The 24,500-nt window shown below is 49.5% G+C and overlaps 2 protein-coding genes across 2 annotated transcripts in view; one reads left to right on the top strand and one right to left on the bottom strand.

Annotated features, from left to right (window-relative positions):
* MCU (mitochondrial calcium uniporter) overlaps positions 1 to 22,149 on the top strand; it is a 177,472-nt gene extending 155,323 nt beyond the window's left edge. The window contains exons 4-8 of the mRNA XM_029060177.1: positions 596 to 700; positions 6,471 to 6,631; positions 8,565 to 8,768; positions 16,167 to 16,283; positions 20,102 to 22,149. Coding sequence (XP_028916010.1) covers positions 596 to 700; positions 6,471 to 6,631; positions 8,565 to 8,768; positions 16,167 to 16,283; positions 20,102 to 20,179 — 665 coding nt within the window. The 3' untranslated portion in view covers positions 20,180 to 22,149. The remainder of the gene's footprint in view (positions 1 to 595; positions 701 to 6,470; positions 6,632 to 8,564; positions 8,769 to 16,166; positions 16,284 to 20,101) is intronic.
* PLA2G12B (phospholipase A2 group XIIB) overlaps positions 16,277 to 24,500 on the bottom strand; it is a 59,852-nt gene continuing 51,628 nt past the window's right edge. The window contains exons 7-8 of the transcript XR_003757856.2: positions 24,043 to 24,212; positions 16,277 to 16,445 (exon numbers count right to left, since the gene is read on the bottom strand). The gene's annotated coding sequence lies outside the window, so the exon portion shown is untranslated. The remainder of the gene's footprint in view (positions 16,446 to 24,042; positions 24,213 to 24,500) is intronic.

Genomic DNA, 24,500 nt, shown 5'->3' with positions numbered 1-24,500 from the left:
AGTCAATCAGTGGTACTTATTGAGCATGTGCTGTGTGCAGACCGCTGTACTAAGAATTTGGGAGAGTACGGTATATCAGAGTTGGTAGGCACAAGCAGCGTGGCTCAAGAGAAGCAGCGTGACTCAGTGGAAAGAGCCCGGGCTTAGGAGTCAGAGGTCATGGATTCAAAACTCTGCTCTGCCACTTGCCAAATGTATGACTTTGGGCAAGTCACTTCACTTCTCTGTGCCTCAGTTACCTCATCTGGAAAATGGGGATGAAGACTGTGAGCCCCACGGGGGACAACCTGATCACCTTGTACCCCCCCAGCGCTTAGAACAGTGCTTGGCACATAGTAAGCGCTTAACAAATACCACCATTATTATTCCCCGCCCTCGGTGAGCTTCCAGTCTAGAGGGGAGCATACCGTCTAGAGAAGTGTCGCTGGTACTGCCAAGCTTGAGAGCCCGTCATTGGGCAGGGATTGTCGCTATCTGTTGCCCAATTGTACATTCCAAGCGCTTAGTACAGTGCTGTGCACATAGTAAGCGCTCAGTAATGAGAATGAGAAATGATCTCCGATCATCCCCTTTGTTTTATCTGAATTTCCCGTAGATGGCGCCCGAGTAGCCTCATCCACAGGGATTGACCTCCTGCTCCTTGATGACTTCAAGCTGGTCATTAACGATTTATCCTACCAGGTCCGACCGCCAAAGAGAGGTAAGCATCCAGTGGCCGGTTGGGAGGAGGCACGTTTAAAAAGTCATCGAAGGATTTAAAAAATCATTTGAAGATATTTCCTATTTAACCCCATTACTTTTGGAATGACTTTAAATGACCTTTTGTAAAAAAAAAAAAAATCTTCCATCAAATTGTCGGTGAATACCGTAGTTTAGTGGCACCCGTGGCATTATGCACAGCAAATAACCAGAGGTCACCATGCAAGACCACCATCCCAAAATTTGTATTTCCTGTTCAGGAGCTGGAGTTGGGCTCAGCTGCTCTAGCAGCAGATTTGCCCCCCAAGTTCCACGCTCTCTCTGCCTCTTTGCTCAAAGAGTGGTCACCTTGTGGAAACAAAGTCTAGCTAGCAAAATGAAACGTAACTGCGGTTTATGAAAGGAAGCATATTCAGATCAGCCAGAGTGGGTGCTTTTAAGAAAACCGAAGCTTTTCTTTTCCTCTATTTTCCTTCATCTCCCCCTGGCTGCTCCTCACTTTCAGTGCCAAATAAGTCAGGTTTATGGACGTTTGGACACAGCTTCAGGACAATATGCTGTCGGGAAGGGCTGACGAGACAGAGGCCCCTCTCGGAGCCGGCCAGGGCTCTAAGTGCTGTCTCATCAGGAAGGTCTGAAATCTGACATCTCTACCCTGAGTCTCCCTCTGATCCTTCTCTCTCAAACTGTTTATTGGGTCTTGGCGACGGTTTGCCCATTAACATCTGAAACCATTAGCTTTATTAAAACTTCAACTACATGGTTTTCCAAAATTGATACTCTCTTCCCATCATTAGCACAGCGAATGCCAAGACTGATTTCCAAATGTAGAGAATAGGAGGACAAACATTCCGAGGTAGGGGTACCCACACATCTTTTAGGGGTAGGGGGAATCAGTCAAGCGTTTATTGAACTCCTTTGTGCACAGCATGGTACTGAGTGTTAGAGAGAGCACAATAGAATTAGTAGATGTGATCCGTACCCCCATGGAGTTTACAGCCTAGTTGTGAAGATGGAAACTAAAAGAAATTGCAGACTGGAGGAAGAAGGAAAATTGGGGATGCATAGATGAGTTTGTGCTTTTCCTTTTTTTTTTAATAGTATTTGTTAAGCACTTACTAGGCAACAGGCGCTATATTGAACATTAGAGTTGATACAAGCTAATTAGATTGGACACAGTCCATGACCCCCATGGTGCTCACAGTCTTAATCCCCATTTTACAGGTTAGGTAACAGGTAACTGAGGCACAGAGAAGTGAAGTGATTTGCCTGAGGTCACACAGAAGACAAGAGGTGGAGCCAAGATTAGAACCCTGATCCTTCTGACTCCCAAGCCCCTATTACCAAGTAGTTCCCTATTGTTTAACTAATAGGGTGTGTGAGATATGTACCTATATGCTAAGGAAGGTTGTGTATTTATTGAACACTTACTGTGTGCAGAGCATGGCACTAAATGCTTGGGAGAGTACAATATAACAATATATCAGACAGGTTCCCTGCCTAGGTGCTTAAGTGATATGGAAATGGAGACAGTAGCGGAGACATAAGCCGAGAATCAACTGGGGAACGTCTTCTAGTCGGGATGTGATTGCGGATTGGCTTTGAAAATGCGTATAGATGTGGTGTGACAGATTGGAAAGGGGAGAGCGCTACAGGCAGCAGGAAGGATGTGCACCAGAGCCCAGCATCAGGAGGGATGAGAACGAGGCCTATTAGGTTGGTTGAGAGGAAGGAATAGCACAAGCTGGAATGTAGTGAGAGAGGAGAGTGGATAAGTAGGAGGCAGGGAGCTTACAGGGTGTTTTAAATCCAGGGGTCAAGGTGTTTCTGCTTGATGCAGGGGGTGGTGGCCATTTGGTGGCTTAGGTTTCTCTGAAACACTGCAAAATCATCTTACGAAGAGTGAGAACAGCCAAAGTGAGGGTGTTTGGAGCTTCTGCTCAGGAACTGTAGAGGAGTCGTGGCAACTTTGGCTGTTGGCCATGGGTGAGTGTGTTCTAGCACCCTGGGATGATTTCCAATGATTTCTGCAGCCCCAACTTCTCCTGCCTTTTGAAACATCTCCCAAAGAGGCTCAGCCTTGTCATTTGCTAGTTTCCCCATATTTTTGAGATGAGTTGGATTATTATTCATTCATTCATTCAATAGTATTTATTGAGCGCTTACTATGTGCAGAGCACTGTACTAAGCACTTGGAATATACAAATCGGCAACAGAGGCAGTCCCTGCCCATTGACGGACTTACAGCCTAACTGTACTTTAGGAGGTCCTTGAAGATCACTTCAGACTCACCGTTAATTCTGGCAGCGGCTTCTTTACCATTTAGAGGAGGCTGACTATTTTCTAGAAGCAGTAGTATCAGTAGGGAAAGTATTGATTAAGCGCTTACTGTGAGCAGAGTGCTGTTCTAAGTGCTGGGAAAGAATGCACATGTGGGAATTAGATACGGTCTCTGTCCCAAGGAGGGCCCACAATGCAGGAGTTTTGTTCTGGCTGCGTGAACCACCAGAGGGAGGCTGAGGTGTCACTTTGAGATAACTGAGATTTAAAGCTGAAAGAGATTTATGTCTGGCAGATTTCTAGCTTTTCGTCCTTCTCCCAGCCAAGATCAGACAAGCCGTCTGACAGAATCTTCGGGTTACTAGAAGCACTGCGTGAACCAAAAGATGCTAGATGGCGGGGTTTGATCTTCTGTCCTTTCGAGCTTTGGAGTGTTCATGAGCACTTGTCTTCAGTGCTCCAGGCTACCGGGAACATTAAGAGTATAAGAAAGCCCATTGAGAATTGGAAGAATAGCAGAGATGGCACTTTTATTGGTTGAGGGGCAGGACCCCGAAAAACAACACTTCTCTAAGGGCTTGAAATGTCCGCAAAAGTCCTGTGGCTCAGAGCATGTCCCACCTCTCTCTAGGCTGTAAGCTCAATGTGAGAAAGGAATGCGTCTCTTACACTATTATATTCTCTCAAGTGCTTAATACAGTGCTCTGCATACCAGTAAGTCCCAAGAAATATGATTGACTGATTGGCAGGACTGCTGGCAAGCCCAGGCCAAAATCAGTCACTCAGTGGTATTTGTTGAGCGCTTACTATGTTCAAAGCACTGTACTAAGCACTTAGGAAAGTACAGTTCGAGTTGGTAGACTCTTTCCCTGTCCCCAGAGGGCTTACAGTCTGTGGGGGAAGCAGACAATTTCCTGAGCAGGGGGATTTCTCTGGTGTCTCTCGGGATGGGGGCCTTCATCTGTGCTCATGAGGCTGGGCCAACTTTTAAAATTCGATAATGACGCATATCCTTTCATTCATTCAATAGTATTTATTGAGCGCTTACTATGTGCAGAGCACTGTACTAAGCGCTTGGGATGAACAAGTCGGCAACAGATAGAGACAGTCCCTGCCGTTTGACGGGCTTACAGTCTAATCGGGGGAGACGGACAGACAAGAACAATGGCAATAAACAGCGTCAAGGGGAAGAACATCTCGTAAAAACAATGGCAACTAAATAGAATCAAGGCGATGTACAATTCATTAACAAAATAAATAGGGTAACGAAAATATATACAGTCTCTCTCATTTCCTCTAACTTACTTTAATATCCGTTTCCCCCTATAGGCTCCTTGTTGGCTGGGATCACGTCTTCCAGCACTGTTGTATTGTACAACAGCTCTGTACACAATAAGCGCTCAATAAATACCATTGATTATGAAATAATAATAATATATTTGTTAAGAACTTACTATGTATTGACCACTTTAAGCAGTGAACAGATACCAGGCCCCCTCCTGCCTCACCTTATTGCTCTCCTACTACAACCCAGCCCACACACTTTGCTCCTCTAATGTCATCTGTCCCTTGATCTTGTCTATCCCACCACTGACTTCTCACATACTGTCTGTCTTTGGCCTAGGAACGCACCCTTCATATCTAACAGACAAATACTCTCCCCACTTCAAAACCTTACTGAAGGCACATCTCCTAAAAGGCCTTCCCTGACTCAGCCCTCATTTCCTCTTGTCCTACTGCCTTCTGCATTGTGCCAATTTGCTTCCTTTATTCACCCCTCCCTCAGCCCCATAGCACTTATCAATCAGTCAATCAATCAATAGTATTTATTGAGCACGTTTACTATATGCAGAGCACATAGTACATATACATACTAATGTATATATCCACAATTTATTCATATTAATGTCTCTCTCCCCTTCTAGACCTTAAGCTCGTGACCAAGGAATACAGGGAAAGCTCGTGGTCAGGCAATATAACCAATTCTATTATACTGTTCTATTGTGCTTTACCAAGCGCGTAATACATTGCTTTGCACATGCTTAATAAGTACAACTGGTTGATTGAGATACAAAGTAATCAGTGGGGTTCTCGGTCTCAAGTGGAAGCGGAACAGCTATTGAATCCTCATTTTACCAATGAGGAACTGAAGCACGGAGGAGTTAAGTGACTTGTCCGAGGTCACACAGCAGCCAGGTGGCAGAGCTGGGATTAGAATGCAGGTCCTCTGAGTTCCAGGCCTGTTCTCTTTCCCCTGAGCCACGGTACTTCTCTAATGATGTACTTTGTAGAAGTTGCTCCTGTTGCAACTTCTCTTCCAGTGAAGCTGCCTTCAGAAAAAGAGGAGAAAGGAGAAAACAGCAACACTCTGGGGAAGTTACAAATGATGAGTATGAGAAACAAGAAGTGTGTATGGTGAGATGAGAGCGGGAGTTGGAGATACTGGGGAGAGGATGATGGAGTTAGTAGACGTGATTTCCCGTTCAAGGAGCTCTGAGTTAAACTGGGGACACAGACACTAAAATAAATTACAGGGAAGGGTGACCAACCACAGCTTAAAGATATATCCATAAATGTTGTGAGGGAGCGGAGCGTGTGGAGTGACTACCTAAGTTTTTAGGGAATGGAGACTCAAATGTATAGGTCAGGCGGTGAGAAGGAAAATGAGAGGAGGAGAGGGGTGCTTGGTCCAGGAAGGCTTCCTGGAGGAGGTGAGATTGTAGTAGGGCTGTGAAGAGGGAGGAGAAGGATCTGCCGGATGTGATGAGGGAGGGAGCTTCCGGCTGGGGAAGGCACTGGCAAGAGGCCACTGGAGAGAGCGAGGCACCGGGAGTAGGTAGGTATTAGAAGAGGGAAATTTACAGACTGGGTTGAAGTGGGAGCAGAGCCAGCATCAAGAGGAAGGAGACTGGCCATCACCAGTTAGTTTCTGCTCGATGCAGAGAGGGATAAGCTGCCATTGCAATGCCATGTCCTACCGCTGTCCCAGAATGCCCTCCCTCCTTACACCCGCCAAACTAACTCTCTTCCCCTCCTCAAAACCCTACTGAGAGCTCACCTCCTCCAGGAGGCCTTACCAGACTGAGCCCCCCTTTCCCTCTGCCCCTCCTCCCCTCCCCTCCCCATCTCCCCAACTCCTTCCCTCTGCTCTACCCCCTTTCCTTTTCCACAGCACTTGTGGATATATGTACATATTTATTGTTGTATTAATTTTGTTAATGATGTGTATATCTCTTTGGTTCTATTTATCTTGATGATGTTGTTTTGTTTTGTTCCATTTTGCTTTGCTCTCTGTCTCCCCGGTTTAGACTGTGAGCCCATTATTGGGCAGGAATTATCTGTTGCCAAACTGTACATTCCAACCATTTAGTACAGTGCTCTGCACATAGTAAGTGCTCAATAAATGCTATTGAATGAATGAATGAAGGCCCGAACCATTGGTTCTTCTTCGGGTTCAGGCCTGCTCAACAATTCTCCTCTCTTCTGCCCAGAGCTCCTAAGCCACGAAAACGCAGCCTCGCTGAATGATGTGAAGACCCTGGTCCAGCAGCTGTACACCACACTGTGCATCGATCAGCACCAGCTGAGCAAGGAGAAGGAGCTGGTGGAGCAGCTCGAGGAGCTCAAGGAACAGTTGGCTCCCCTGGAAAAGGTGAGAGTCCAAGGCGGTGGGCACCCCTGTCTGTTCTAATAATTATGGTACTTGTTAAGCGCTTACTACAAGCACTGTTCTAAGCACTGGGGAAGATGCAGATTAACCAGGTTGGACACAGTCCCTGTACCACATGGGTGGATAGAGCGTAGTTCTGGGAGTCTGAAGGTCATGACTTCCAATCTCGGCTCTGCCATGTGTCTGTTGTGTGACCTTGGACAAATCACTTCACTTCTCTGTGCCTCAGTCACCTCATCTATAACATGGGGATTGAGACCATGAGCCCCATATGGGACAGGGACTGTGTCCAACTGGATTTGTGGGTATCCACTCCAGGGCTTAGCACAGGACCTGGCACATAGTAAGCACTTGACAGATACCATTACTATCATTATTATTATTATTATGGTGCTCACATTCTCTTAGTCCCCATTTTACAGATGAGGTAATTAAGGCCTGGAGAAATGAAGTGACTTGCCCAAGATCATCTGGCAGACATGTGACAGAGTTGGAATAAGAACCCAGGTCCTTCTCACTCCAAGGCCCGTGCTCTATCCACTAGGCCACACTGCTTCTCTGCCTCTCAGCATGTGGAGCCTGCAGTCCCTGTAATTAATACCTGAATTCCTCCTTCCTGTGGCTGGCTCCCTGAGCTGACTCAGTATACCAGCAGCGTGGCTCAGTGGAAAGACCATGAGCTTGGGAGCCAGAGGTCATGGGTTCGAATCCCAGCTCTGCCACTTGTCAGCTGTGTGGCTGTGGGCAAGTCACTTAACTTCTCTGTGCCTCGGTTACCTCATCTGTAAAATGGGGATGAAGATTGTGAGCTTCATGTGAGACAACCTGATTACCTTGTATACCCCAGCGCTTAGAACAGTGCTCTGCACATAGTAAGCGCTTAACAAATACCAACATTATTATTATTATTACCACAGCTCCAAGGAGAAAAGGTGCTCAGAAGCAGGGTGTGTAGCGCCACCAGCCTGGAAAACAGAAGGACCTGGGTTCTAACCCCTTGTCTGCTGTGTGACCTTGGGCAAGTCACTTCACTTCTCTGGGCTTCAGTTCCCTCCTCTTCAAAATGAGGATTAAGACAGTGAGCGCCTGGTGGGTTACGGACTATGTCCAACATGGTTAACTTGTATCTACTCCAGCACTTAGAACAGTGCCTGTCACATAGTAAGCACGTAATAAATACCTTTTAAAAATGAGGAGGAGGGAGACCAGGTAGGAGTGCCTGAGCTAATCTTTTTCGAATCGGGAGGTGGCGGTGGAGTCAACGAGGTCGTCAGGCTGGTCGTATAGTTCAGGATGAGTCGAAAGTACGGAGACAATAGGCGCCGACCAAGAGTCCCGCACGGACATCCAGATCCATTTCTCACTTTTACTTAGGTGATGATTTTGGATGGGGAGCAGGGCCTAGGTCACTTAAGCCACCTTCAGCATTTGTTCCAACTTTGATCCTAAGAATGATGCGGCTCCATCGCTTGTAGTAGAGGTGCAAAGGGGCTGGTTGCACGTAGTCTTTTATGTGAGCTCGTTGTGTGCAGGGAATCTCCGTGTTTACTGTTATATTGTACTCTTTCAAGTGCTTAGTACAATACTCTACACACAGTAAGAGCTCAATTAAAATGATTGAATAAATGAATGAATGAGCCCACAACTGCTTTTGGGATTAGGCCCTGCAGTGGGCAGACTCAGGCAGCCCATTTAGTCTGAATAAGATGTGCTCATCTTACCCAACCTCAAAGCAGAGAGATTCCCCCCCTTCATCTGGGTGAAAAGCTATTCATGAAGGATCTGAGTGTGTCCCCACGTCTCTGACCCAAACCCCAAGTTCCCCTGGCATGTCTCACCCAGAGCTCATGGGGCTAAATTGCGTCGGCTGTAACTTTTATGCTAAGGAACGCGTCGCTGGACTCTCTGACCGTAGGTGCGGCTGGAGATCAGCAGGAAAGCGGAGAAGAGGACGACCTTGGTGCTCTGGGGCGGGCTGGCCTACATGGCCACCCAGTTCGGCATCCTGGCCCGGCTCACCTGGTGGGAGTACTCCTGGGACATCATGGAGCCTGTCACCTACTTCATCACCTACGGAAGTGCCATGGCAATGTACGCTTACTTCGTAATGACGCGTCAGGTAAGATGCCTCTCTGGCCTGTCCGGCCTCCTTGTGGGATCCTGGAATAGAGGCTTTGGTCTCCGGGCCTCCGAGCAGGACAGGTTTCTGAGGCCGGCGGTACCCACCCCCGGGAAAGCTGGGCCTGGACAATAAATGCCCTTTGAAGTGGCTGCCTGTCCCAACTTGGAAACTCAGCCCTGGGTCCTGCGCTTAAGCCAGCTAGCGGCAGAGTCTGGGCTAAAATCTAGTAAACCCGGATTATCAGATACTGCCTGGATTTACTGTTATTCACCTTTTGGAATTGTGGAAGTGGAGTCCCGTAAAGTCCTCCCCTCAGGTCTGAGCTCCCCAAAGTCACCCCTCCGCCTCTCCCCTCCCCCCCACCAACCATCTCCCCTACTTTTCCATCCTTCCCTGCAGTATCCTCAGAGGAGATCTCCTCCCTCCTCGCAAGTGCCACCCCCTCCACCTGTGCCTCGGACCCCATTCCCTCACCTTATTAAAAACATCGCCCCTGCCCTCCTCCCTTCCTTAACTTCTATTTTTAACCACTCAATCTCCAACGGCTCCTTCCCCTCTGCCTTCAAACGTCTCCCCCATCCTAAAAAAACCCACTCTCGACCCCACGTCCCCCTCCAGTTATCGCCCTATCTCCCTACTACCCTTCCTTTCCAAAATCCTAGAATGAGTCGTCTACAATCACTGCTTAGAATTCCTTAACTCCCATTCTCTCCTGGAACCCCTCCAATCTGGCTTCCGTCCCCTCCACTCTACCGAGACTGCTCTCTCTAAGGTCACCCATGACCTCCTTCTTGCCAAATCCAATGGCTCCTACTCCATTCTGATCCTCCTGGACCTCTCTGCTGCCTTTGACACTGTCGACCATCTCCTCCTCCTCCATACCTTATCTCACCTTGGCTTCACGGACTCCGTCCTCTCCTGGTTCTCCTCTTATCTCTCTGGCCGGTCATTCTCGGTTTCCTTCGCAGGCGCCTCCTCCCCCTCCCATCCTTTAACTGTTGGAGTTCCTGAAGGGTCAGTTCTTGGCCCTCTTCTGTTCTCCATTTACACTCACTCCCTCGGTAAACTCATTCGCTCTCACGGCTTTGACTACCATCTCTACGCGGATGACACGCAGATCTACATCTCCGCCCCTGTCCTCTCCCCCTCCCTTCAGGCTCGCATCTCCTCCCGCCTCCGGGATGTCTCCACCTGGATGTCGGCCCGCCACCTAAAACTCAACATGAGCAAGACTGAGCTCCTCATCTTCCCTCCCAAGCCCGGTCCTCTCCCAGACTTCCCTATCACCGTGGATGGCATGACCGTCCTTCCCGTCTCTCGGGCCCGCAATCTCGGTGTCATCCTTGACTCGTCTCTCTCGTTCACCCCACACATCCTATCCGTTACCGAGACCTGCCGGTTTCACCTTTACAATATCGCCAAGCTCCGCCCTTTCCTCTCCACCCAAACGGCTACCTTACTGTTACGGGCTCTCGTTATATCCCGGCTAGACTACTGTGTCAGCCTTCTCTCTGACCTCCCTTCCTCCTCTTTCGCCCCGCTCCAGTCTATTCTTCACTCTGCTGCCCGGCTCATCTTCCTGCAGAAACGATCTGGGCCTGTCACTCCCCTTCTTAAACACCTCCAGTGGTTGCCTATCAACCACCGCTCCAAACAAAAACTCCTCACTCTAGGCTTCGAGGCTCTACATCACCTTGCCCCTTCCTACCTTTCCTCCCTTCTCTCTTTCCACTGCCCACCCCTCACGCTCCGCTCCTCTGCCGCCCACCTCCTCACCGTCCCTCGGTCTCGCCTATCCTGCTGTCGACCCCTGGGCCATGTCCTCCCGCGGTCCTGGAACACCCTCCCTCCTCACCTCCGCCAAACTTATTCTCTTCCCCTCTTCAAAACCCTACTTAAAACTCACCTCCTCCAAGAGGCCTTCCCAGACTGAGCTCCCCTTCTCCCTCTACTCCCTCTACCGCCCCCCCCTTCACCTCTCTGCAGCTTAACCCTCTTTTCCCCTCATTTCCCTCTGCGCCTCCCCCTCTACCTTCCCATCCCCTGAGCACTGTACTCGTCCGCTCAACTGTATATATTTTCATCACCCTATTTATTTTGTTAATGAAATGTACATCGCCTTGATTCTATTTAGTTGCCATTGTTTTTACGAGATGTTCTTCCCCTTGACTCTATTTATTGCCATTGTTCTTGTCTGTCTCTCTCCCTCGATTAGACTGTAAGCCCATCAAACGGCAGGGACTGTCTCATCTGTTGCCGACTTGTTCATTCCAAGTGCTTAGTACAGTGCTCTGCACATAGTAAGCGCTCAATAAATACTACTGAATGAATGAATGAATGAATGCTCTCTGCCCCCCTCATTGTGCCCAAGAGTATCATGGCAGTTGAGCGTCTCCCAAGATTAATCCATAATGTGAGTCGAGTGCCTACTTTTTGCAGAACACTCAATGAGTGCTTGGGAAACTCAGTTAATCAGTGGTATTTTGGAGTGCTTCCTGAGTTCAGAGCACTGGGAAAGATTAAACTAAGCATTTGGGAAAGAACAATACAGTAGAGTTGATAGATGTGTTCCCTGCCCAGAAGGAATTTACCATCTACAATATTCTGTAATTAATAATAATAATAACTGTATTCATTAAGAGCTTACTCTCTGGGGTAGATACAGGCTAATCGGGTAGGCCACGGTCCCTATCCGCCATTGTTCCCACAGTCTTAATTCTCTTTTTCCAGATAAGGTTACTGAGGCCCGTAGGAAGTGAAGTGACTTGCCCGAGGTCACCCACCAGTCAAGTGGTGGAGACTGGATTAGAACCCAAGTCCTTCTGACTCCTAGGCCCAGGCTCTATCCTCTCGGCCAGGCTGCTGTACTGTGAGCTTCATTAGACTCTGTCAATACACTGGTCCCTGCCTTGTTCATGGCAGTGGCAGAGCTCCATAATAATAATAATAATGATGTTTGTTAAGCGCTATGTGCCAGGCATTGTATTAAGCGCTGCAGCGGATACAAGAAAATTAGATTGGACCCAGTCCCTGTCCCATGAGGGGCTCATAGTCTCTCTCCCTCCCATTTTACAGTCGAGGTAACTGAGGTTCAGAGAAGTTAAGCGACTACCCCAGGGTCACACAGAAGATAATTGGCAGAGCTGGGATTAGAACCCATGACCTTCTGACTCCCAGGCCTGTGCTCTACCCACTGTATTATTCTGCTTCCCCTTGGCACCATGCTGCTCCAGGGCACCCGTTCATTGCATAGAGCCAGAGGTAAGAGTGACTGGGCCCCAGAACCCACAGATGGTTGGGCCCTCCACAAGCCCAGCTGTGGAGAGGGTCCCCAGGGGGTTTCAAAGTCTTGAGTTATTTGTTAAGCACTTTACTATGTGCCAAGCACTGTTCTAAGTGCTGGGGTAGCTACAAGGAAATCAGGTCCCACATAGGGCTCACAGTCAAGTAGGAAGGAGAACAGATATGGAATCTCTATTTTGCAGATGAGGGAACTGAAGGAAACAGAAGTGAAGCGATTTGTCCAAGGTCACACGGCCGGTCCGTGGCAGAGCCGGGATTAGAACCCAGGTCCTCTGACTTCCAGGCCCGTGCTCTTTCCACTGATTCCCAACCATCGCTCTCTCTAGGAGTCCAGCCTTCACCCCATCCTCTTCCCCGCCTCATCCACAGAGCAGCTATTTGCGCTGGAGCTCGGCCATGTGAACCTTCCCTTGAGAACTCTCTTCATTGAGGAGAGAACGGTTACTTCATTCATTCAGTAGTATTTATTGAGCACTCACTATGTGCAGAGCACCATGCTAAGTGCTTGGAATGGACAATTCGCCACCAGATAGAGACAATCCCTGCCCAATGACGGGTTTACAGTCTAATCGGGGGAGACGGACAGCAGAGCAAAACAGAACGCAACAAAAACAAGACATCATCACAATAAATAGAATCAAGGGGATGTACACCTCATTAACAAAATAAATAAGGTAATAATAACAATAATGACGTTGGTATTTGTTAAGCGCATACTATGTGCAGAGCACTGTTCTAAGCGCTGGGGTAGATACAGGGTAATCAGGTTGTCCCACGTGAGGCTCACAGTTAATCCCCATTTTACAGATGAGGTAACTGAGACACAGAGAAGTTAAGTGACTTGCCCACAGTCACCCAGCTGATAAGTGGCAGAGCTGGGAGTCGAACCCATGACCTCTGACTCTGAAGTCCAGGTTCTTTCCACTGAGCCACGCTGCTTCCCCAAATGTATACAAATATATATACACAAGTATATACATATATATGTATATATACAAATAATATATACAAATAAGCACAGTGCTGAGGGGATGGGGAGGAGCAGAGGATGGGGCGGGAAGGGGATGGGGTTACTTTAGCTTGTTGTCGGCAAGGACCGTGTCTTCCAACTCTGTTGTTATTTACTCTGCCAAATGCTTCGTACAGTGCTCCGCATACAGTGAGAGCTCGATAAATACCATTGATGGATTGATTATCTGGAGACTTTCCCTGGGTTACGTTGGGCTCCAGCCTCCGCAGCTGGAGACTTGGGAGTCTGTGCCACCCTCATGTGGTGCATTATAAAATAGCATCTGCCAAACCGCCTCTGGTGAATAGCTGAAAACCAGCTTTGAAATCTGCCCAGGGGTCAAAGGGCCCTGCCTACACGGGAAGATGAGCTTTTCATTCTGAGGGTGGGGAGGTGTTGTCTATGGGAGGAGGAGGAGGAGGAGAGCCAGTGAAAAAAGAAAGAAGCCTGCCCAGCCAGGAGGGATCAGTACCAAACCCAGCTGGGTTGGAGCCAGGCTCAGGGTGGGTTCCTTCAGATTTACCCCAGTGCCATCTGTTGGTTTTCATATGGGCAGCCCCCAGCTCCCGTAGCCTGCCTCCACCTGTCCGCTCTCCTCCCATCCGTCCTGACCCACGGACAGGGAACATCGCGGGCCAACCTGGTTCCCCAGTTGTCCGTACTTTCACTCCGTGCAGTTCATGCCGCGACTGCACGGGAGGGAGGATGTGGAGGGATTGAAAGTTCTCTCCAAAGGGCCGGTGCATTGCCCTGAGGGAGCCAGGCCTGAGGGAGCCAGGCCTGAGGGAGCCAGCCCAGTACCATCCATACCTGTTCCCCCTTCTAGGGGGGCTCAGTCAGAACGCAGGCCATAGTGGCACACGGGAAGATGAGCTTTTCATTCAGAGGGTGAGGAGGTGTCGTCTATGGGAGGAGGAGGAGGAAAGCCAGTTAAAAAGAAAGAAGTGAGTTAGAGGGTGGGAGAAGGAAGGAAGAAGGGGAGCAAGAAGGAGACAAGAGAGAGGAGGAGTGCAGTACCAACGTCCCAACTGTGGATTTTCACACTCTCACCAGACTCTAGAGGCCCGAGAGGGCAAACGATCCCCTGGCCACCCGCCCACCTGGCGGGATTGGTCGTCTCACGGGGCGGATGGCCTGGTGGTTCCCAGGGTCAAGGCCGTGGTCGGGGCTTGGGGAAATGGTGCCTGTTAAAGGCTGTGGGGCCGTGGCTCTAACCCTGGAGCTCTGACCCCGAGGCTCTAAACCCACTCCAGAGCCCCAGAGCCCCACCGACCCGGCCTCAGCTTCAGAGACACTGGGCGGCCCAGGCCGGGATGAGATGGGCAGACGGATGGTTCACCTGTGGGACTTGGGAGTCAGGGGCAAGAAGATCCTTTGGTCTCCCTCTGGGAACAAGTAGGGGCCCCTTGGGCCAGCGGCTCCAGCTGCCCACCCTGCCCAGAAGACTCTGGAGGTGAAGCTTATGGCTTTGTCCCTCTCGTCCTTAGGGCTTGACACTTTGCTGGCAAGTCTTTCAAAAATTTAGGGTTCAGACAGACTGGACCCTGATATTAACCAAGACTGCTGGACTCAGGTGCAGTAGGGGTGGACACCAATAGACCAATATGAGCAGACCTCACGTCGCCCTCACATTGGAGAAGCAGAGTGGCCTAGTGGATAGAGCGTGAGCCCGAGAGACAGAAGGACCTGGGTTCTAATCCTGACTCCACCACTTGTCTGCAGCGTGACTCTGGGCAAGTGGTTTCATTTCTCTGTGCCTCGGTTACCTCATCTGGAAAATGGGGATCAAAACCGTGAGCCCTATGTGGGACAGGGACTGTGTCCAACCAGATCAGCTTGTATCTACCCCAGTGTTTAGTACTAAGCGCTTAACAAATACCCCAATTATTATTATCATCTTGGGTTCTGTCCTCCAGGGAAGGTCAAAGCCATGAAATCGGGAGGCAGCACCAGATACCTTGAGTAGGCCCAGAGCAGCAGGTCATTCCCGGCATTTGGGAACTGACATAGTCACCATACGTCCATACGTGTCACTGCTGCATGCCCATGAAGCCAAGTCCATTTTCTCTCAAAGTGACAGGAGCTGGGGCTGACAGGTTCATTTGGCCAGTGTTTGCACGTTAGTTGAAAAAAGCAGTGGGCCCTCACTGTTGATTCATTCAGTTCATTCATTCAGTCGTACTGAATTGAGCGCTTACTGTGTGCAGAGCACTGTAGTAAGCACTTGGAAAGTACAACTCAGCAATAAAGAGAGACAATCCCCACCCACAACGGGCTTAAAGTCTAGAAGAGGAGAGACAGACATCAAAACAAATGAATAGGCATCAGTATAAATCACTAGAATTATAGATATATGCATGACAAATCAAAAGCAGGCATTAATATAAATAGAATTATAGATATCTATGTATATACATACGTGCTGTGGGACGGAGAGGGGACGGAGAGCAAAGGGAGAGAGTCAGGGTGATGGGGAGGAAAGGGGGAGCTGAGGTAAAGTGGGGAGCAGGGAGAAGATTTTAGATCCAAGGCGTGCCATTCAACTGGGGGTCGACTGGCAGAGTGGTTTCACAGAGGCTTCCTTTTATTTATTTATTTGTTTATTTATTTATGGTATTTGCGAAGCACTTACTATGTGCCAGGCACTGTACTAAACACTGGAGTAGATACAAGATAATCAGTTTGGACACAGTCTACGTCCCACGTGGGGCTCATGGTCTTAATCCCCAGTTTACAGATGAGGTAGCTGAGGCCCAGAGAAGTGAAATGACTTGCACAAATTCACACAAGAGACAAGTGGTGAAGCCAGGATTAGAACCCAGATCCTCCTGAATCCCAGGCCAGGGCTCTATCCACTAGACCACGCTGCTTCTGCACCAGGGATGCTGAGGAGATCTCAGTGGCCCGGACCTTGGCTGTGTACGGGCCTACCTCCCGTAGCCCACCTCCACCCGTCCGCTCTCCTCCCATCCATCCTCACCCATGGACAGGGAGCATCGCGGACCAACCTTGTTCCCCAGTCGTCCGTACTTTCGCTCCGCAGAGCTGATTGGTCTATTCACTGCCCTTTCTTCTCTCTTCAGGAGTACATCTACCCAGAGGCCAGAGACCGACAATACCTGTTATTTTTCCATAAAGGAGCCAAAAAGACACGTTTTGACCTAGAGAAATATAATCAACTCAAGGATGCGATTGCTCAGGTAATGGAAAGTTTTGCAACTCTGACCCTCCGTCGTGCTGTTTAACCACAATTCCTGGATGAATTCAAAGCAGAGATTTTCTCGGGTTTTCATTGTTCTCTCTCCTCTTCTCTATAAAAGACTCCGTCAGTTGGTCGGAGTGACTGTTATCACTCGAGGGCCCTTTAGGAGCAAGAGAATATGCAATGTAAATCGTCTTAGCAGGAGACGGGGCTTACCGCTAGATGCTGTTGCAATATTAGCACTTCAGAAAAAGCTGTTGTAAAGGGACCTAGGGACAAGCTGCTTCTTCAGAGTCAGGGATCCCATCCCAATTCTCTTTCCTTCCTTCCTGCTTCAAGTAAAACTGTTATTGCGCTGTCAGACGCAAGCAGGAAGTAAGCATCACAGGGCTATGAGCGTCGTTATTTTTGGAGGTGCGTGATTGATTTTTCTGGGTCTGGGCGGCCTCCTTGGGCACCAGCCGAGTCCCAAGAGGAGCGGGTTTGTGCCCATCTTTTAGGAGGATTTTTGCAGGGATGGGAGCACTAACTGACCTTCCCATGAACCCCGACCTTCCTATGCACCTCAGCGGTGCTCTCTGAGCACCACAAACCCCCAAAACTGAATGCTCTGAGCCAAGAGTGGCCCCAGAGGGAGCTTGACTCTGATGGGAGGCAAGATGAGCTGTGTGTGGTGAGTCCTACTTGAGGGCTGCAGGCTTCTGGTCACTGTACTGGGAATGGGGTGGGGTGGATGGAAATAGGAGAGAGGGGACAATGCAAAGAGGAGAGAGAGGCAGGAAGGCGGGGGAGGGGCCTTGCTTTGTCCTCCTCCTCCTCCACCACTCCTGAATCAATCTATGGTATTTCTTGAGCACTTGCTTTGTGCAGAGCACTTGGGAGTGTTCAGAACAACAGAGTTGGTAGAGGCGTTCCCAGCCCACCCCGAGTTTCCAGGCGAGAAGCTCCCCGTCCCCTCCTGACTCCGGCAGTTCTACTGGGCCTAGTCAATGTCCAGCAGCTACACCACACCACCCTGCCCCACCCTGCGATGGCTGTTTTGGGTGTAGCCAAGGAACCATGTTTCCCCCGACCCCGAGCCCCACGTCAACAGCTGGGCGAGCTGCTTCCTCTGCAGACCTGATGGTTGCAGGCCCTGGAGAATAAGAGGAAGGAGAACAACACCTTCTGCTCTTAGTCCCTCTCCTCCCATCCTATCCCTCCTCCTGCCTTTCCTCTTCCTCCTGTTCTTCCTCCTCCTCTCTTTTCCTCTTCTCTTCCTCCCTTCTTCCCCTCAGCAGCAGCAGCAAGCAGCAGCCACCATCATTACCACAGCTGAGAGAGTCTCTCCTGCCCACCCTTAGCCAAAAGCAGAACCGTAATGGGTCCCCATCTTGGATCTTTTGGGTGACAGGAACAAAATTGAATTAGGTGAAATACCTGCTCATTTTGGCATATTTGACGATTGCAGGATTGTCACTAGTTAACAGAGTGCTGGACCCAACTAGTGTTTACATTGAGGCTAACTATCGGTCACTCAATGCTGCTTAATTTGTTTTTACTGCGTGTGGAGCACTATATTAAGATTTGGGAAAGTACAATACAATGGGGTCGGTAGACAGTCCAGAAAGAGGGACAGACACTAAAATACATCACAGAATGGGGAAGGCAGAATATAAGGATATGTACATATGCTCATGGGAAGCAGTGTGCCCTAGTGGATAGAGTACAAGCCTGGGAGAAAGACCTGAGTTTTAATCCCAGCTTCACCACTTTGCTGTGGGAACTTGAGCAAATCGCTTCACTTCTCTGTGCCTCAGTTACCTCAGCTGTAAAATGGGAATTAAGACTGAGAGTCCCGTGTGGGACAGGGATATGTGTCCACCCTGATGAGCTTGTATCTACCCCAGAGCTTTTGTACAGTGCCTGGCACATACGAAGTGCTTAATAAATACCATAAAAAAAAAGTTCCCTGGGCTGGCGTGAATATCAAGTGCTAAAGGTTCAGATTCAAAATTCACAGGTGATTCAGAGGGGAGAGTGAGTAGGGCAAATTGACTTCAAAGCAGTCAATCAGCATGCCCCCCCGCCACCACCACTTTACCTCACTGATCTCTTACTACAGTCCAGCCCACACAGTTGGCTCCTCTAACACCAGCTTGCTCACTGTACCCCAGTCCTGTCTAACTCGCCACCGACCCTTTTCTCACATCCCCTCCCTAGCCTTGAACTCCCTCCCCTTCCATATATTCCAGGCGACCGTGTTCCCCACCTTCAAAGCATTATTAAGGTCACATCTCCTCCAAGAGGGCTTCACAATTAAGCCCACTTTTCCCTAGTTCCCTCTTCCTTCTGTGTCTTTTCTGCATCTTGGATCTATGGCTTTTGGGCATTTGGTATTCACCCCTCCCTCAGCCCCAAAGCCCTTATTTACATATCTATTAACTGTATTCTATACATTATTTATACTGTCTGCCTGTCTCCCCCTCTAAACTCTAAGTTCATCGTCGGCAAGGAATTTGCCAACTCTGTTTTATTGTACTCTCCCTACTGCTTAGTATAGTCTTCTGCATACAGTAGGAGTTTAATAAATACGATTGATTGGTTGACTGATCTCATCTTGGAGATGTGATTTTAGGAGGGCCCTGAAGATAGGAAGAGTGGTGATCTGTCATATGTTAAGAGGGAGGGAATTCCAAGCCAGAGAGAGGACAAGATTGAGGTAGAGTAGGTAGGAGTCAGAGAAGCAAAGTGTGCAGGTTGGGCTGTAGAAGGAGATAGGTGAGGTAAAGGTAGTGGGTGATTGGGTGCCTGAAGCTTATGGTGAGGAGTTTGGGGTTTGATGTAGAGGTGAATAATCAACTATCAGAGGTTTTAGAGGAACAGGGAGCTAGAGATTGAGTGGTTTTTTTGGAAAAATGATCCAGGCAGTGAAGTGGAGCAGACTGGAGAGGGGAGAGACATGGGACAGGGAAGTCAGTATGGAGGCTGATGCAGTAGTCAAGGTGGGAGAGGAGAAATGCTTAGATCAGCATGGTAGCAGATTGGATGGAGGGGAAAGGGTGGATTCTAGAGATGTTACGGTTGGCTCTAACCATTTAAGCTATGGGTAGGGTGGGGAGGGGAAGGAGGAAATGTCCCTATATGGGGGGAAGGGGTAGTGACCCTCCGTCCCACCCCCGGCAAGAATAACTGCCAGTTTGCTTGCCCTCATTGATGCCAATATTTCATTTGGAGTGTGGGTGTGAAAGAGGGGCAGTGACTTTATCGGAGGTGGGACCTGAGAGGAGACAGGCTTCAAAGAGTGAACAGTCCAAAAAGCCACCCTTCTGGGTCTTGCCAGCCCCGGTTGGAGTCGCTCAGGTCTCGTCAGAGAGCCGGAACGAGCGAGGCCAAAAGCCGAGAGGACCGTCGTCCTTTGGGCGGACACCCAGGGAAGCAGCGTGGTATAGTGGTGAGAGTCAGGGCTTGGGAGTCAGAGGTCGTGGGTTCTAATCCTGGATCTGCCACTTGTCAGCTGTGTGACTTTAGGCAAGTTGCTCCATTTCTCTGGGCCTCAGTTACCTCATCTGTAAAATGGGGATGAAGATTGCGAGCCCCATGTAGGACAACCTGATGACCTTGTATCTACCCCAGTGCTTAGAACAGTAGTAAGCTTGGCACGTAGTAAGCGCTTAACAAATGCTGTCAACCTCATCACCCACGCCCGCCATTCTCTCTCATCCACTCCGGGGGAAAATAGGATCCCTTTGGGGGAAGGTGGTTCCTTTCCTGAAAGAGTGTGCCTCCCTGGTGATTGCCTAGACCCTGATTCTCACCTTACTGTTTCTATTTTAGACAGAATTGGATCTGAAGAGGCTGAGAGACCCACTGCAGGTCCACCTGCCCCTCCAGCGGATCGGCCATAAAGACTGATCAGCAAGAACCTCCGAGCCCGCCCCCCGCCAGACGGAGCGCCTGTTTATAACTCTTGCCTTTTTAATTAAAAGCATTACAGGTGGCAGCTGGGAGGTGTGAGGGTGGAGGGTTTTTACCTTTAATTAAGAAATGAAAAAACAAAACGGATCTTAGGAAAAAGAATGCTAAAATCTGACGATCAGGCATTGTGGAATGGAAGTTTCAAAGGGCTCGGAGAATACTGTCTTAGTCCAACATCTTGGTTTCTAGCTGAAAAGGATGAGTGACAGACGGTTGGGGGTCGGGGGAGGCGTTTCCGAAGGACCGAGGCGGGCTGCCGGGGGGTTGCCCTTGCATCTCTGCGGGGTCTGCGGCTCAGTAACCCAGCAGCGCCCCACTCAACTCAGACTCTTTTTTCATTTAACTTATTTTTGACAGACCGGTAGTTAGGGTCTCCCTGCAAAGCAAACCACCAGGTCTGGGCTAGGGGAGCAGAATCTGAGCCAAGAGCATTTGCCCGTCGAATCTAGTCCGAGTAAAATTCCTGCAAGCGGGCTGTCTCCAGAGGACAGGAAGTTCTGCCCCATAGGACATAGGTACCCCTGCCACCTCCATTTCACTGACCGCCCCCCTCTGCTGCCACTTGGTACATGAAGCCATTCAACCCGAATCAGACACGGAATCCACCTCAGATTGATAATTAACACATAGGATGGTTCCTTAATACCTTCTTGAACTTCGACATATCCCAGTGCCTGGGTCTTCATCTAAGAATCAACGGCGACACTGCATGAGTTTTTTTACGAATCGATCTTTCAGGGTAGGGAGAAGTCTCTCCCCCTGCTTCCCCTTTCCCAGCCCACCATGTCCCTTTTCCGTGCCCCAAGTCTGGGGCCATCTGGTTTCCCAAATCAGGAAGGTTTAGGCTTAAGACGTAGATTTAGGAGGTTGACTCAGAATCATGACTTGTATAATCAAGCAGTTTCAGAATCAGAATGATTCCACCGCTGTTCACCGGCTTGTGTGACTCCATGTGAGACTGCCCTCGGCGCCCCTGCCGGGTCCGGATACTCCGTGGAGACCGGCGCTCCGACAGGATGCAGACACCCTCTTTGGTTTGCTAGCCCGCGCCCCTCTCTGGGAGCCCAAGAGGCCGACTCTAGGCTAGAGGTTGCGCCTCGTTCTCACTTCTGCCTTCCACCAGCTCTTCTTACCGGGTGTTTCTTCAAGGTCATTGAGAGAATGGACCAGTCCCTCCCTCTCTCCTTCTCCAAAATGTTCTTCTGCCCACGCCCCGTGCGACATCCTCGTTCAGAATGTCAGTAACATGGGTGTCTCTCCCTATCCTGTGTGTCACTGTTCGGAGGACTGGACGGAGGGGAGGAGAAGGGCTTAGTGCACAGCTGATTGGTTTTATTCCATTGCACAGTTCGCTTCTCCTCACTCTGGCGAGTGGCTTTTTTTTTTCCCATCCTCCTTGGGGGTGTCGTGTGTGAAACGCAAACCTGAGAGAAGGACGTGACCCAGACAGACACCAGGTGCCTTGCGGATGCTGAAACCGGGCTAAGATTGCTGCTGTCTCTGCTGCCGCCACCACCCCTCCTCTTCCTCACCCAGTGGCATGATGGAATGGATGGATGCATGTGTCTCCCTTTCACACACCTCCCCCATCCTCCGTACCCCACCGCATCCCTCACCCCCTCACCCCTCCCCTTCTGTTTGGTCTTCCTTTTTTTAATTGTGTGGATTATTTTTAAAACATTTTATCCTGATTGCGGGCAGGGTTTTTAAGGGGAAACAGCACAGTGTGGGAAGCAAATCCTTGGCGTGCGCATGTGAGGTGAGGGGTGGGGGGCGGGGAGGGTGGAGTAAAGTCCTTAGCAAAATGGCAGAATATTGAACATGTGTAAAATCCTGTATCATTTATGAAATATGTATAAAAGAGCAATGTACCTTCTGGAACAATAAATACCTATTCAGTTTTTGAACTGTGGCGTCTTCATCTGCTTAAAGAAATGTATTCTCTCTATGGGGTCAGGAGTGGGTCACTCTCCTGCAGGGAGTGTTTGCTTTGAAAACCAGTTTTGAGATCTACTCCTCACGGGAAATTCGAGGCACAGTTGAACTTCACCGCTATCTCGTCCTCCCCGCCGCATCCCAGTGGCCGGTGGTCCAGTAGCACAGAGAGATTGCGGCTTGTGATGAAGGGGCAGCACAGGGCCAAAAATAGAATCCGGATGGGAGTCCTGTCCCAGATACCCTAGCACATGGGCAGCTTCATGTCTTCGCCCGGGCCCGAGGGAGATTGCCAAGAACACCATCAGGTAAGGCCCTTATGCTCTTTAAGATACTAGCACGTGTATAACAATTATAGTGTTTGTTAAGCACTTACTGTGTGCCAGGCACTGTACCAAGCACTGGGGTGGATACGTGCAAATCAGGTTGGACCCAATCCCTGTCCCAGGTGGGGCTCACAGTCTCAATCTCCATTTTCCAGATGAGGTAATTGAGGCCCAAAGAAGTGAAGTGACTGGCCCCGGGCCACACAGCAGACAAGTGGCGGAGCCAGGATTAGAGCCCCTGACCTTCTGACTCCCAGGCCCAGGCTCTATCCACTACTCCGTGATGCGTCTTTACAGTGCTCCGTGCCCCACTCTCTCCGGCTGTTCCCGCTCCTCTTCCCCTCCTGGGTGTGCATTGAGCTTGAGGTCCGTCATCCCGAGGAAACTTGTTTACCGAAACAAGAGCTATCTGCGTAGAAGTCCTTGACTCCCGCAGTGATCAATCTTGGCAGCAGATCCGGGCTTATCTGGAGCACACATCCTCTACCTCACTGCCCAGAGGTCCTGCAGGCTCACCCCATGCTCTTAGTGGGAGGGCGCCTCCGCAACAGGAAATGACCATCTTCACTCTGCTTCCAGTTAAGAACCCCAAGACTTAGCCACAGAACCGCTGCGAAGAGGGTAGTTCATCGGTGCCCCCAAATCTCCTGTTGGTGCGATCGCATCTGGGAGCGGAGGAAGCCGTGGGTGGGTGCCGGGGGTGGGGGGTCGTCCGGTTATAAAACCTGAACCCAAATATTTATTCTGCTTACTCACGACCCCAAGGTCTGTGCCCTGCTGAGCTGTGTTGGTTTGACAGATGTGTATTTGTTCTTAGCACAGTGAACTATAAAGTAACAGGGTAGGGGTAAGGCCCCAAAAGAAAAAAAAAGTCCCATCTCCCATGATAATATATATGGGAAGTGAACTTCCAGGCTCATTACAGTGTGGGCAACCCATATGGTTAGGTTAGTGAGTTCATTTGGTTTTGTTTGTTTTGTTTAATGGTATTTGTTAAGCACTTACTATGTGTCAAGCACTCTTGTAAGTGCTGGAGTAGATAGGAGTTTATCAGGTTGGACACGGTCCCTGTCCCATGTGAGGCTTGTTCACACCGCACAAAGCAATCGTCTTCTCGCCCGTCGCCCCATCTCTCCATCCGCTCTCAGGGGAGGGATTATTAGTCTGTGCCAGGGACTGTGCCCTACTGAGGAAGTGAAAAGGCACCAGCGCACTCCTCCCACCAGTCTCCTCAGACCGCATTGTTAGTGGTGACGTGCTGAAAACTCTTCTCCTTCCTTTTATCTGGAAAAAGTGAACCTCCATGTAGTCTAGTGAAAGAATAAGCAACTAGGAACCAGGAACCTTCCCCTGGTCCCAACTGTGCCACTGATTTGTTCTTTGGGAAAAAGCCCTTTGAATTTCTTTTTACCTTCATCTCTTTAGGGGAATACTAATCTCTACCGCACTGTGATCTTGTTAGGATTATGTCTCTTGAAGCATTATGGTTTCTTGACAGAAAAATACTGTGGAGTTACAAGGCAGAATTTTGCTACTTACCTTCCAGTTTCAGCAAGACCTAGGAGATCCAAAGCTCATGAGCCAGAAGCTCCTTTCAGAGTTTGAAGAATGCCACAGTAATGTCTCTGTCTGCCAGAGGGAAGTTCCCCACTTTCCAAGCTCTTCTTCACGATCAGCAATTTAGGTCCATCACAGCATTGTTACCTGCACTGCCCAAAGGTAAACAATAATAATTATTATTATGGTACTTTTTAAGCATTGCTTATATGCCAGGTGCTGTACTAAGCACTGGGGTAGATACAAGTTAATCAGGTTGGACACAGTCCGTGTCCCACATGGGGCTCACAATCTTAACCCCCATTTTTCAGGTGAGGTAATTAAGGCACAGAGAAGTTTAGCGACTTGCCCAAAGTCACACAGCTGACATGAGGCAGAGTCAGGATTAGAACCTAGGTCCTCTGACTCCCAGGCCTGGGCTCTAATCAAATCAAGGAGGT

The sequence above is a fragment of the Ornithorhynchus anatinus genome, chromosome 3, assembly GCF_004115215.2.
Source record: "Ornithorhynchus anatinus isolate Pmale09 chromosome 3, mOrnAna1.pri.v4, whole genome shotgun sequence".
Classification (NCBI taxonomy): Eukaryota; Metazoa; Chordata; class Mammalia; order Monotremata; family Ornithorhynchidae; genus Ornithorhynchus; species Ornithorhynchus anatinus.
This window is presented reverse-complemented; position numbering and strand designations above follow the sequence as displayed.